Source organism: Papio anubis, chromosome 3, assembly GCF_008728515.1.
Source record: "Papio anubis isolate 15944 chromosome 3, Panubis1.0, whole genome shotgun sequence".
Lineage (NCBI taxonomy): Eukaryota > Metazoa > Chordata > Mammalia > Primates > Cercopithecidae > Papio > Papio anubis.
This window is the reverse complement of record NC_044978.1, coordinates 170,991,105-171,005,863: the sequence shown is the minus strand read 5'-3', so window position 1 is coordinate 171,005,863 and position 14,759 is coordinate 170,991,105. Positions and strand designations below refer to the sequence as shown.

Genomic DNA, 14,759 nt, shown 5'->3' with positions numbered 1-14,759 from the left:
GTCTTTTTGCTTTCCCCTGCTCCTGCCAGCCTGACTCCGTTTTCCTAATTAGGACTCCACACCAACAAAGTTTGTTCTAGTGTAAATGGCATTGAAATAAAAGAATCAACCTAGGTCTTCAACAAGAGAGGATGGGTTCTATGAGTGTTGGTCTGTTTATGTAAGGGAGACCATGCTGGAGCTAAAAATAATGGCAGAGAAGTGTGTGTGTTTGTGTGTGTGTGTGTGTGCAGATGGGACCTAAAGCAGACTACAAAACACATTGGATAGCAGAGACCCATTGCTGTATTTTAAAAATCTTGCAGAAATAAATATATTTTAAAAGTCTAGACCTATATACACCAAAATGTTAACAGCAGCTATCTCTAGGGGTGTGAGATTTGGGGTAATTTTTAAAAATTTTTGTTTATTTGCATTTTCTAATATTTTTAAATTTGTATGTTTTGGTGGTTACTTAAAACTTCAAATGAATATACTGTAGTGTAGGGTGAACAAATTGGCAGGCAGCAATGTGCCGAGCCCCTGGAGCACATTGCAGATATGTGTCATTGTCTGGGGACAGACTACACAGGTGGCTGACACCACGTGCATGCACTGGCCCTGGCATTCCCAGCGCTCCCGGCTGCCCAGCTTCAGGTCCGGTGCTGGGGTCTTCAGAGCATCATCTCCTGGGTCCTGCAGGTTTACCAGAAGCAGCCCTTTTTAAACCAGAGGCATTCCTCTTTTCTTTCTGAGAGTAGAATATCTAGGAGCACATGGTCAAAAGAAATTATGATTAACCCAGAAACAACTTCCTCTTCCACCTCTTATTTGCTTACTTTTTAATTATATATTTTTATGTTTTAGGGAATCCTGCGGGGAAGGCACCATGAAAGTTCTGGAAAAGAGGCTGAAGGACATGGGGTTCCAGTACAGCTGTATTAATGATTACCGGTAGGTGGCCTATATATCAATGTGTACTTGTAGAGGTGGTGTGTGATTTTGGAGGAGGTGGGCTGCCGAAAAGGTATTGCTGGTTCTCAGCTCTGAAGGCCATGGGGTGGTGTCTTCTGGGTGGCCTCTTGGTGTGGAGGCAAGGAGCACCTTCTGGCCTGGGTTTGGCCAGGGCCCCACCTACTGCTCTCCAGAGTCCATCTCCATGGCATTTAAAGGACACACAGAGCATTACTTTCTCATTTGCTCATGCCCAGTTCTCTCCTCACTGTGCTTACTGTGCAGTGAGACATGGGAGGACAGAGACTGATGAGGTTCCTATGTCTTTGGATCTCTGTGGGATCCTTGTGCATGACAGGTGCTAAGGTGGGAGTTTCTTTGAGATATTTACAGACACATCTTGACCACAGACCAATAGGAAAATAATAGTAACTACCACTTGGTGAGCACCTATGGGCCAGACCCTTTATATACTTATAATCAGATATCATTTATGGGCCTTCTTGCTTGTAATTCTTTTTAAAAAAAAACTTGGCTCAAGCCCTAAGGTAGTTGCAAGCCATCTCTGGACTCAGATCCCTGCCTCTTGCCCTCTCTGCCTCAGCCCCCAAGACTGTGGACCTGCTGATTCTGCAAAGGGCTGGAATCCTACACTGCAAAAGCTGAGTGGCTTTCTTGAACATTTCTGAGTGTCGCAGGGTGGAAATGATGTCAGTGGTCTTCTCTTGTTGCCCAACACCCTTGATTTTCCTGCTTCTCTGCCACTCTCTGCCTTCCCAGCAGCCCCATGGACTGGATCATTCTCCCAGCTGAGCAAAGCACCCTAAACATGTAAACCACTCCCTCCCATTCCATGCCTCCTCAAGACAAGGAGCCCCTCAAGGCTGTTCTGTTACCTGTACCTTTTACTCATATATTATTGCCAATGCCCTCAAAAGTTAGATGTTGTTTATCACCCCCTCTTAAAAACAAAACAAGGGAAATGTCCTTTTCTGGAAATATAATCTATGTACAGAAAAATATACAAAACATGAGTACACAGGTGGATGAAGCTTCCCCCATTTAGCGCATACCTGCAGCCAGCCCTCAGATCAATAAACAGAACATAACCAGCATCCCCAGAGGCTCCCATTGGCCTCTTTTGGTCACCAACCCCATAGTAACCACTCTCCAGATTTGTAATGTCATTTATTAGTTTTATCTGTCTTTAAGCTTTAAACTCAGTGACAGAGCTGAGTTTTGAACCCAGCTTTGCATGGCCTTAAAGCATGCTCTTTCCCTCATGCTACCAAGCTCTTCCTTCCTTAATCAAAGCTCCAGTAGTAAATTTTTAAAAATATTCAATTCTTGGCTGAGCGCGGTGGCTTACACCTGTAATCCCAGCACTTTGGAAGGCCAAGGTGGGCGGATAACGAAGTCAGGAATTTGAGGCCAGCCTGGCCAACATGGTGAAACCCCATCTCTACTAAAAATACAAAAATTAGCTGGGCGTGGTGGTGGGTGCCTGTAATCCCAGCTACTCGGGAGGTTGAGGCAGGAGAATCACTTGAACCCAGGAGGTGGAGATTGCAGTGAGCCGAGATCATACCATTGCACTCCAGCCTGGGTGACAAGAACAAGACTCCGTCTCAAAAAACCAAAAGAATTCAATTCTTACTCCAAAACAGCTCAATAGCCAAGCACAGTGGCATGCACCCGTAGTTCCAGCTACTTGGGAGTCTGAGGTGGGAGGATTGCTTGAGCCCAGGAGTTCAAGGGAACAGTGAGCTATAATGGGGCCACTACACTCTAGCCTAGGTGACAGAGCAAGACCTGGTCTCAAAATAAAACAAAGCAAACTCCCTGCCATCAACCCCTCAATACCAAACCAAACAAAGCAAAAAAACAAGCTCAATGATGGAGAAAATTGTAGCTAAAATTTTTGCATTCACAACCACTTTGCTTTGTTTTTATGTCATTGGGCTGAGCTGTAATAGCCAGGCCAGAGCCCAAGTCTCCTTCCCCCTTACAGCTGCCCTGGGTCTGGACTTATATCCTTCCTCTCCATTGGTGTCCCCACCTCAGTCGGCCTCAGGGCTCTTCTCTTCCAAGCCTGACTCAGTAAAGAAATGAGGAAGCTCCCATTTCTTTACTGCCCATAAATTGTTTCTGTGTTAGTGTCAGGAGCAGAGAGGATACAATAAAAGGTATAACATGGGAAAGTGACAAGGGTTAACATAACAAATCCAACTCCAACCCAGATGTGAGAACCTCCTGCCCCTCACAATTCAGGTGACACTGCCTTCTGCCCCACATCAGTTGAAGGTTCTCCCTGAGGTGCTTGCCCATTTTGGAGGGGGCTTATCTTTTCACAGCCTCCCTTACCTCCTGGTTGGTTTCTGCCAGCACTGTGTTGAATCAGATTCAGTGAAACTCCATGCCTGTTTTTGGACATACACAATGACAGATAATTACTCTTATTAAAAATATGTGCATCAGGTAGACATTAATGAAAGGTAGCTGAGTCAAGGACAGAAGACATGGCATGCCATAGAGAGAACAGTACCACGTTCCTGTTCTTCCATAGTCCCCTGCAGTGATCCTGCCACAGAGATCCTGTCTAGGCTTGTCTCCTACCTAACTCCCCATGTGCCACCAAGACCTGGCTCCTGTCTTCATTGCTGCTTCCCTTCCCCACCCTTGGTGCCTTGGAACTTCACATCTTCTCTCTCTACTGTGCACAGAAAGTTAGCGTTCCTCTCTGATGCCTGAGCGCTGACCATCACCCATGTGGTTCAAGTCCACCCTTCTGCCCAAAGTACTTATCAGGTCATACTGTAATGTCATACATGCATACAAGAAGTGGTTAGAAGCCCTGGAGTCAGCCTGCATAATTCAAGTTCAGCCCTTTAACTTGCTGCTGTGAGAACTTGGGCAGGTTACTGTGGTCAGCTTTCTAATTGTAAACTGGAGAAGATAAAGCACCTATTCCATTTGGTTGTTATGAGGATTAAATGACATGATCCTCACAAAAGATATAATCAAATGCCTTGGTACATAGTAAGTGCTTGATAAATGCTGGCTAATATTTTTATTTGTTTTATTTTTTCTAGACACAGGTCCTCACTCTGTTTTCCAGGCTGGAGTGCAGTGGTGCGATCATAGTTCACTGCAGCCTTGAACTCCTGGGCCTCCTGCCTCAGCCTCCCGAGTAGCCGAGACTATAGGCATGAGCCTCTGCACCCAGATAATTTGTAGACCTTTTTTTTTTTTTTTTTTTTTTTTTGTAGAGCCAGCGTCTCACTATGCTGCCCAGGCTGGTCTCAAGCTCCTGGTCTCAAGCAGTCCTCTGCCTCAACCTCCCAAAGTGCTGGGATTACAGGCGTAAGCCACCGTGCTGGGCCACTAATATTTTTAGAGGAAATAGTTTGTGTATTCTTTGAGGTCAGAGAATACTATATCGCCAGGACTTTTCAGGCAAGCCATAAATGTTTGATGGATGAAAGTTATTTAAATAATCCCTTAAATATTATTTTCTTTCTGTAGACCAGTGAAGCTCTTACAGTGTGTGGACCACAGCACTCATCCTGACTGTGCCTTAAATTCGTAAGTAAATGTCTTAACTCAGGTCGTTCTTTCCCAAGATAACCATCTCCTTTCAGAAGTTTTCAGTTCACAAACATAAACATATTATCAAACGCAGATGTTAAGTGTGCTCATTTGGTTCTGGTTTGGCGTTATTTTTATTTATATGTATCTGTCTTAGTTTTTGTACAAAAAGCAATCACGCTACACATAACGTCCTGCTGTGAGCTTTCTTCGCTTGCCGGTGTAATGCGGCCATCCTTTGAAGTTTGTTCATACTTTCTGTCCCAGTCTGCTAGTGGCTGTAGAGCAATCTGTAGGATGGTCACACCACCTTTTATGTAATCCCTTCTGAGTCGTGGGCTGGCTTGTTTGTATGTTGTTGTTGTAGTTTTTTTTAGCTATTATAAACAATACTGAAATATAATCCTTGATTATATGCTTTAAGCTGTTGTGCAAGTATTTGTGTAGGATAGAGTCCCAGAAATGGAACTGCTGGGTCAAAGAATGTGTGTATTTTAAATTTTGGTGTGTTCTGCAAAATTCTGATATGTTTCAGAAAGGCTGTGCCAGGATACACTCCCACCACCAGTCTATGCTGGGAGTGCCCCTTCTCCACTCCTCCACACTATGCATTTTCTACATCCATATCTGTATCTGTGCCTGTACCTATAGCCATATCACTTTAGCCAATCTTAGGGGTAAAACATAGTGCATTATTGTCATTTCAGTTTGTGTTGGCCAGGAGATTTCTGATCCCTCCACTTGAATTCTCTTATGAAATCTATTTACTAACATCATGCTTATCCTGCCAATCCACCTCAGGTGTGCTTTCCTCTATGAGACTTTCCTCATTCTCCAGGTTGATTGAGGAACTCTCTTCTCTTTGCTCCCAAGGACTTTGTGCACAATCTGATGACAGCGCTTTACTCTTCCTAGCCCTGCTGTCGTTCATTCTGTACCATCTGCCTGCCTCACTCTGCCTTCCTCTTTGTGTTTCTCTTAGTATTTTTCATTAGAGTTGCACATAGTGGGTGCACCATCAATGCCTGCAGGATCCATTCGTCCATCTACAAGAGAAGAGAACTAATCAGAGTGCACAGCAACTATATGCTAGGCATTTGCTGTGTGCACTACATAAAATACTATGTTTATCTGAATAATTAGTAAGTTTAAGAGAGTCAGGCTGGGCATGGTGGCTCATGCCTGTAATCCCAGCACTTTGGGAGGCTGAGGCAGTTCGAGACCGCCCTGACCAACATTGTGAAATCCCATCTCTACTAAATACAAAACATTAGCTGGGAGTGGTGGTGCATGCCTGTAATCCCAGCTACTTGGGAGGCTGAGGCAGGGGAATCACTTGAACCCAGTAGGCGGAGGTTGCAGTGAGCCGAGATTGTGCCAGTGCACTCCAGCCTGGGCAACAAGTATGAAACTCCATCTCAAAAAATAAAATAAAATGAAATAAAATAAAATAAGTAAGGTAGAGAAGGAGAAAGAGAGAAAGAGATAAAGCACATGCCCTGGTGAGCTGGCTTGTCATCCCCATATAGTTCTTCTCTTCTTCATTTAGTAATAGAACCCTTGAATTTTAGATGGGTTCATGGCTATCAAGAATAACTATCCTAGCCTCCCTGTGGCCAAGTGACATGTGCAATTTCTGGGTTTAGCACTTGAAAGGAAGGGGCATACATTCCCTTTCTCCTTTTATGCTGTCTGGTATATGGGCCCACAAGATGTGGAGGTGAGCTGTCTTCAACTGGGCGTGGCAGAGCAACACAGCAAAAGGAAGCCGGGTGCCTCTGTACCATGGCGTCACTCTACCAGCCCTGGAGAGTTACTGAGAGAGAAATAAACATCTATCTTCTCTAAGCCACTGTCATTTAGACAGAAGCCAGACTTTCATTTGATCCGGTGTGGGTAGGTTCATATTCTCCCTTCAGAAGCAAAGAAACTCTGGCTCAGAGAAGTTAATGAAGGACTCACCCAAGACCACCCAGCTAGTGCAGGCAGAACCAGGATCTGAAGGAGTCTGAGAACTGTCAAAATTCACTCTGGCAGATTTCTTGCTCTTTGGGCCGGAAATTAGGACAACAGACCCATCATCTCCAGCATGTATTCTAGGAGCCAACATCCCAGGGTTCGGTGATGGATTTAAGTCCTCTCCTCATGCTCTAATACTATTTGTTCCCTGTAAATCTGGCATGCATCATTTCTGAGTCCTCTCACAGTAGATAAAGAACAGCCTGTGAACCTGGGTCTCTCACAGGAGATAAAGAACAGCCTGTGAACCTGGGTCTCTCACAGGAGATGAAGAACAGCCTGTGAACCTGGGTCTTTCCTTTCCTCACCTGAAAATGAAGTCCACCCTCACATCGCTGCTGCTCAAAAACCTTCAAAGTTCCCTACTACCAAGTTCAGACTTCTGGTCCCATCTTACAGGTTCATCATACTCTTTCCAGACACGTCACCCACTGCTTCTCACCTGGAACTTTTATTTCAAGGCTAGTTTTGATCCACTTCCCGTAAGATATTACATGCTTTCTTGCTCATCAGCCTGTGGAAACACCGTTTTGGCAGCAGTAAGCACTCTGTTCTTACTGAGTTAGTCAGATGATCTGAAATTGTCAGTTTTCTTATCTACAAAGCCTCCATGAGGTTACTCTGATCCCTGATCTCAATATTTAAAATTATAGCCTCCATCTCACAACTGTGGCTCTTCAAAACCCTCATGTGACTGTATTTTTTTCTTTTTTATAGTGTTTATCTTCTGACTGACCTACTTGTGAAGTTCATTCTTTTTTTTTTTGTTATTTTTATTTTTTATTTTTTTTTTGAGACAAGGTCTCTCTCTGTCACCCAGGCTGTAGTGCAGGGGCACAGTTACAGCTCACTGCAGCCTTGACCTCCTGGGCTCACGTGATCCTCCCACCTCAGCCTCCCAAATAGCTGGGGAAACAGGCACTCACCACTATGCCCAGCTAACTTTTAAGTTTGTGTTTTGTTTTTTTTTTTGTAGAGATGAGGTCTCACTGTATTACCCATGCTGGGAAGTTCATTCTTTAGCGCCTCCCACCTGTTAGAACATGAGCTCCAGGAAGTCAGGGACTTTGACCTGTTTTGTTCACTGGTGATGGCATTCTAAGGACCTAAAACAGAGCTTGCAACCTGGTAGACCCTTAGGAATGAATGAATGCACCGAATAGATGAATGAATGACTGAATGATTGGATTCTACCCTGGAAAGGCATAGATTTAAGAAGAACGATATTCAAAGGTTCTGGACAACCAAAATGCTATACAACAGCTTCAGATAAGTGCCCAGAGGCTGCATATGCAGAAGTTCTACATTTTGATTGCAAGAAAAACAATCCTTCTGAGGGTCACTTATGTGGAAAAGGGGGGAATGAAGTTGTTGAAAAGATTTAGTGGTATAGACTTTCTAAGGAACCTGCAACCTTGTAAGGCTTGGATAGGGAAGTGTCCGTGGTGTTAGAATTACTTAGGATTGTATGGGTTTACTCTTTGTCTCATTAATAAGACTATCAACCTATACAGAAACAGACCATGTAAAATTCCTTGTTGTAAAACCCATTGCACCCTACACCACCATTCCTGAAATGGGCAAATGGTGCCATCCTAGCACCAGTGCCTTGGGTTAGCTCCCCTGCTGCAGGAAGCATAAGGAGAACGAGGGCAGCTCTTCTCACTTTTCCTTAGTATTTCTTTTTTCTTTTCTTTTCTTTTCTTTTCTTTTTTTTTTTTTCTGAGACGGAGTCTCGCTCTGTCGCCCAGGCTGGAGTGCAGTGGCGTGATCTCGGCTCAGTGCAACCTCCACCTCCTGGGTTCAAGCAATTCCCCTGCCTCAGCGTCCCGAGTTTTCCTCAGTTTGCAGTGTCAGGCTTCCAGCTGGCACTCTGGAGTGATCATCTCATTTTACTCCAACCACGTTCCTGGAGGAGGACAGTTTGATTGTCAGCAATGATGCTGGTTCAGAGAGATTAAGCGGTCACTCAGTGTAACTCAGAGGCAGAAGCAAAACCGACGTTTGTCTGTGTGTAAAGTTATCATTCTTCCAACCACACCACACTGCCTTAAAATGTCTCTGGGGCTCACACCGCAGCAGGTAGGTAAGGGGTTTGCAGTTCCTGACCTGTTCTTTCCTGTGTGTGGGCATTCTTTCAGTGACTGTTGGTAGACATTTTTTGACAATTCTGCCTGATTCCTTTGAATGTCAAGGATAAAACTCTCTTTCACTCTGCCAAGATTTTCTCCAACTTTCATCACCCTGGCAGGAATTTTACTAATCTCTTTTTTAAACATTCTAGTAGTGAATATTCATAGATAATTTACAAAAGAGAAACCAGAAATAGCAAATGTGCAAAATTATTTAATCGCTCTAATAATAATGGAATACAAATTCAGCAAGGTGTCATTTTCACCTAAACTTTTTTGACATACATTAAAACATAGCAGAAAAGTGTTATAGAGATATTATTGAAGCTTGATGTCACTGTAAATTGATAAAGTGCTTTGGGAAAACAATTTGACAATATGCGTCAAGAATTAGAAAAGTATCACAGTCTTCGACCTAGGTCAGGCTTTAGAGTACTTTTGGTGCCCTATTCTAAAGAAGTGATTCAAAATGCGCATACAGCTTATAAGCTCAAATATGTTCGCCAGAGCATTCTTTATAATACTGAAATATTGGGAACTAGGCCCAAATATCCACTGACAAGTAAATGGTTACATCAAAGGGTACACTTACTGGAGGGAGTAGAATGTAGCTCTTAAAACAATGGTAGGATAATCACACGGCAAGCAGAAGACCACATGAATAATCTAAGAGGAAACCTTAGATTATAAGGTCAATAAGTGCCAACCTTAGCGCTTATAGATAATAATATTGGCCAAAAATTCAGTAGACTTTTAATCTGCAGGATTGGTGATGATATGAGAAAACAGACATATAGTATTGGAATGAGGACTCAGTGTGGCGCTGAGGGCCAAGGGCAAACATCAGATCTCTTAACTTGGCTGGAAGTCTCTGTCCTAAATGCCCCAGGCCGCAGAGACAGGACTACTCATCTCCACTTGTTTAGGAATAGTGGGGTAAAGGGCTTTTAATCTGAAAAGGTTTCAAATGAAATAAACAACTGTTGATGTAAATCCACCCATGTTATTGTTTTGTGGTAAATTTAGGGACAATCTGTATGTTTTGGTATTTAATTATTGGCAATATTTTAGAGAATGTAGCATATAAGAACAGCTGTTGGATTAAACCTGTGATGCCAGTATATCTATTAAGTAACTAATTCTTTTTCTTTTTCCTTTTTTTTTTTTTTTTTTGGAGACAGGTTCTCACTCTGTCATCCAGGCATGGAGTGCAGTGGTGTGATCATGGCTTATTGTAGTCTCAACCTCGTGGGTTCAAGTGATCCTCCTGCCTCGTCCTCTCAAGTGGCTGAGACTAGAGGCCCACGCCACCACTACTGGAAATTTTTCTTTTCTTTTTTCCTTCCTTCCTTCCTTCCTTTTTTTTTTTTTTTTTTGATGGAGTCTCGCTCTGTCACCCAGGCTAGAGTTCAGTGGCTTGATCTTGGCTCATCACTGCAGCCTTCACCTCCCGGGCTCAAGTGATTCTCCTGCCACAGCCTGCCAAGTAGCTGGGACTACAAGTGTGAGCCACCACGCCTGGCTGACTTTTGTATTTTTAGTGGAGATGAGGTTTTACCATGTTGGCCAGGCTAGTCTCAAACTCCTGACTTTAGGCGATCCTCCTGCCTTGGCCTCCCAAAGTGCTGGGATTATAGGTGTGAACCACCATGCCCAGCCAAGTAACTGATTTTAGGCTTGGGACTTTTAGTAGGAAGTTATAAGAGAATTTTACTAAGTTTTGAACTAGTATTGGAATTTGTAAAATAATTAAGATTAAATTTTATACATTTATTAGGTTTACTACAATCAAGTAATTGAGAAAGTTCGGCTAATTTAAAGTCATTTAAAATTTTTTTTAAAAGATATAATATTTTAATACTTAAGTCGAAAATAACCTGAAGCCTTGCCCAGTGGCTCATGCCTGTAACCCTAGCACTTTCGGAGGTCAATGTGGGAGGATCACTTGAGCCCAGGCATTCAAGACCAGCCTAGGCAACATGGCGAGACCCCGCCTCTACAAGCAAACAAACAAAAAATTAGCTGGGTATGTTGGTGTGCACCTATGGTCCCAGCTACACAGGAGTCTGAGGCAGGAGGATTCTCTAAACCCAGGAGGGTCAATGCTTCAGTGAGCTGTAGTCACGCCACTGCACTCCAGCCTGGGTGACAGAATGAGACCCTTTCTCAAAAATAATAATAATAATAATTTAACCTGAAATAACTTGGGTTTAAAACATCACGTGAATTAAGTAACTGTGACACATCCTTAAGAGTGATTGTCACAGTTCACTAGGTTTTTAAATAGTACAATGTGATTTATAAATTATATAAAAGGGCATGGGAAAATTAGGCTTTTGAGTGTATAAATGTAATAACAAGAATTAATTTTAAAAATCAAAGTAACTGCAAACAGTGCAGTTACTCCCTCAAGTATAGTCTCACATCGACAAGAAAAGCTTTTTAAGTTACAAAGTGACAAACCAATGCACAGAATATGAACCCAGACATGTAAAGCAGAAGAAAGCAAAACAGCATGTTTCTATTTGTGCATGATAATGGATGTAAGTGTGATAGAAATAGGTCTGAGAAAGTAAACTCCAAGCTGCTAACTGTGGGTTCCTTCTAGGCAAAGGAATAGGAACTGGCAAAAGATGAAGGGAGACTGTCATTATTAGTGTATTTAATTATGTGTCATTTTATTTTTTTAAAAAGTAAAGAAAAATGTAACCTTATGTTAATTAGTTAATTATTTGAAAGCAAAAGTCATTTTAAATTTTGAGTGAATCAAGTCTGGGACATTAACTGCATCACAGGTGCAATTGTACAAAATGTCCGGTAGGTGGAGCCCTAATACAAACCTGTGGGTGAGATTTATTTAGCAAAAAAGAAAGGAGGATCACCATTCAAATGGAGTCAGGAATTTTTAAGGACAGGGCCGCTAGTCCAGAGCCATGGGATATATTTCCAAGCCAACATTAGATGGTTTCATAATTTAAAAAATTCATCTTTTAGTTAGTTTAAAAGAATTCAGTAATTTCTCTTTTTACAAACCCAGTGGTCAGATGCTGTTTACTATGAATAGGGTCCATATTTTGGGCGGGCCCTCTGTTGATGTCTTTGTGTCAGGACACTTAAACTCTGACAATGTAGCCATCAGTAGGGAACCTGGCTAACACTGTGTTCCATCCATACAATAAAAATTCATCCACAAGGAAGAATGAATTAACTCCCTGTGTACCAATATGGAAGCATGTTCAAGATATGATGCAACACACGTTGTAGGTTCCATTTGTACTTAGATTAAAGGATATCTAAAGACATTTAAGGATAACTTGCAGGGCAGCAGCAGGTCCTGTTGTCTAGAGAAGGTTTTTGCTCGGGAAACAATGTCTTGAGATGGTATTTCAATGACATGTGTGCTTAGGATTTCAGAAATAGGAATTAGTTCTATTAAGCAGGTTTAGCATGCATGTGTGCATTGCATTCCTGGAAAGAGAACTCAAACTATCAAAGTTGGTTTTCTATGGAAAATGCAAATGGAGAGACTAAGAGACTTTTACTTTCCACTTTATAACTTCCTATATACTATGTAAATTTCTCCACGGTGTGCACAATTTGCTTTTTTTGTTTCTTTCTTTCTTTCTTTTTTACTGGTAGCAGTATAATTTATTCAAATGTGCCTTAATATAGGTGCTAGGGCTTGCCTATGGTGCTCTTGATATATAAGGCCAGGACATTCTGCCAGTTTTTCTTGAGCAATGTCACCAAGAAGGTGACAGGCAGGTGAATGTTACACACAAGCTCATTGTCTGTCCTTTTCACGTGTCCAACAGCCACAGCCAGACATAACACGTTCTTCATTTGGAACTTGATTATGGACTTCATCTCATCCACTTTGGCCACCATGTTTTTGTTGTGTGTGCCAGCAGGGAGGGGACATTTCCTGCCTTATTTAGACCTGGGCCGAGAATTCGTGGGATGTGCTTGATCAGAGACTCTGAGGCCAAAAATGCATCATACTCTTGGCCAGCTTCTTGACCAATTTTCTATTCTTGTTGAGTTTTCTCAGTACTTTGTTTTCCATGTGGGGGATATCCACAGCCTTCGCCTTGTCACAGTGCTGCTGGTTTTCAGGACACACACGAAGAACTTGGGGCGGGGAATGGACTTAAGCCTGACGGTGCCCGAGAATCACTTGTCCTTCTGGGGAGTCATAGTTCTTCAAGCTGATCTGCAACTCCACCATCTCCAGAAACTTGGGGTCCTTGCGCTGGTTCCGGTGCAGGACTTCCCGCACTGCCTCCTACAGGGTGTCACGGGAGACTGCTGCTCCTGGCTTCTCCCTCCACGCTAACCAGAAAAGAGACTAATACTGCACATATATTTTTGAGTGTAGATTCCATACACCAATACTGACACTTTCTCTATTTCCTTGTTAATTTGCAGGGCAGCAGCCACTACTCAAAGAAAAGCCCCAAGTCTTTATGCAGAACAAAGTGCGGTTCTTATCATTCCCCTCCTTCTGGTGCTGGCTTCCGGGACTCAACGGTAACTGGGAACTGTGTTGCTCTAACCCTCCCCCAGCCCTGCAGCCTCCCCTTGCAATCATCATTCCTGTTCTGTGTATACCAAATGATTCTGTTGTCTAAAGAAGCTCTTTGCGGGGAAAACGATGTCCTGAAATGGTATTTCAATGAGACATATGCACAGGATTTCAGAAACAAGAAATTAGTTTTATTTGGCAGATTAAAAAATGCTGCATTAGAATTAAAGCAAGTTATTTTCTTATTTTTATAATGACACAAAGCACTGGGAGTCAGACTGCTTGTATATTATCAAACATTTTTAGAGAATTCTAATAAAGCTGTATTTTACATCATCTATATTTTCCTGTATCTCCTGTATCTCCACTCACACTGCATGCTTGTTGATCACTTAAGATATATGTGTACTATATAAATGTATGCATATATATTTTGTCTGCAAAGATTTCATTTATTTGGTATAAAGATGTTCAGTTAATGGTTCCTTTTTGTTTTGAGAGACAGAGTTTCGCTCCTTTGCCCAGGCTGGAGTGAAGTGGTGAGATCTCAGCTCACTGCAACCTCCACTTCCAGAATTCAAGCGATTCTCCTGCCTCAGCCTCCCAAGTAGCTGGGATTGCAGGTGACTGCCACCATGCCCAGCTAATTTTTGTATTTTTAGTAGAGACAGGGTTTCACCATGTTGGCCACCATGTTGGCCATGCCAGTCTCAAACTCCTGATCTAAGGTGATCCACCCGCCTCAGCCTCCCAAAGTGCTAGGATTACAGGCGTGAGCCACCACACCCAGCCATAATTGTTACTTATAATGAGGGAAAAACCCAAAATGTCCAGCAATATTTACATATTTACTGAAACTGTTTGGAACTTGTATTAGTTTGTTCTTGCATTGCTATAAAGAACTACCTGAGACTGGGTAATTTACAACAAAAATTAAAAAGAGGTTTAATTGACTCACAGTTCTGTGTCCAGAATTGGTTCCTTCTGGTGGGTTCTTGGTCTCGCTGACTTCAAGAATGAAGCCGTGGACCTTCGTGGTAGTGTTACAGCTCTTAAAGATGGTGTGTCTGGAGTTTGTTCTTCAGACGTGCCCGGAGTTTCTTTCTTCTGATGGGTTCGTGGTCTCGCTGACTTTAAGAATGAAGCTGTGGACCTTTGCGGTGAGTGTTACAGCTCTTAAAGGTGGTGCGGACCCAAAGAGTGAGCAGCAGCAAGATTTATTGTAAAGAGCAAAAGAACACAACTTCCACACTGTGGAAGGGGACCCAAGTGGGTTGCCACTGCTGGCTCTGTGGCCAGCTTTTATGCCTTTATTTGGCCCCACCCACGTCCTGCTGATTGGTCCATTTTACAGAGTGCTGATTGGTCCATTTTACAGAGTGATGATTGGTGTATTTACAATCCTTTAGCTAGACACAGAGTGCTGATTGGTGCGTTTTTACAGAGTGCTGATTGGTGCATTTACAATCCTTTAGCTAGACACAGAGCACTGATTGGTGTGTTTTTACAGAGTGCTGATTAGTGCATTTACAATCATTTAGCTAGACAGAAAAGTTCTCCAA

General features: G+C 42.7%; 1 protein-coding gene and 1 pseudogene across 2 annotated transcripts in view; one reads left to right on the top strand and one right to left on the bottom strand.

Annotated features, from left to right (window-relative positions):
- BST1 (bone marrow stromal cell antigen 1) overlaps positions 1–13,535 on the top strand; it is a 94,609-nt gene extending 81,074 nt beyond the window's left edge. For both annotated transcript variants that reach the window (XM_031664708.1, XM_003898505.5), the window contains 3 exons: positions 847–933; positions 4,459–4,518; positions 13,101–13,535. In XM_031664708.1, the coding sequence (XP_031520568.1) occupies positions 847–933; positions 4,459–4,518; positions 13,101–13,206 (253 nt within the window). In that variant the 3' untranslated portion in view covers positions 13,207–13,535. The remainder of the gene's footprint in view (positions 1–846; positions 934–4,458; positions 4,519–13,100) is intronic.
- On the bottom strand, positions 10,944–13,008 carry LOC108585810 (annotated as a pseudogene).
- Positions 13,536–14,759: the final 1,224 nt, after the last annotated feature.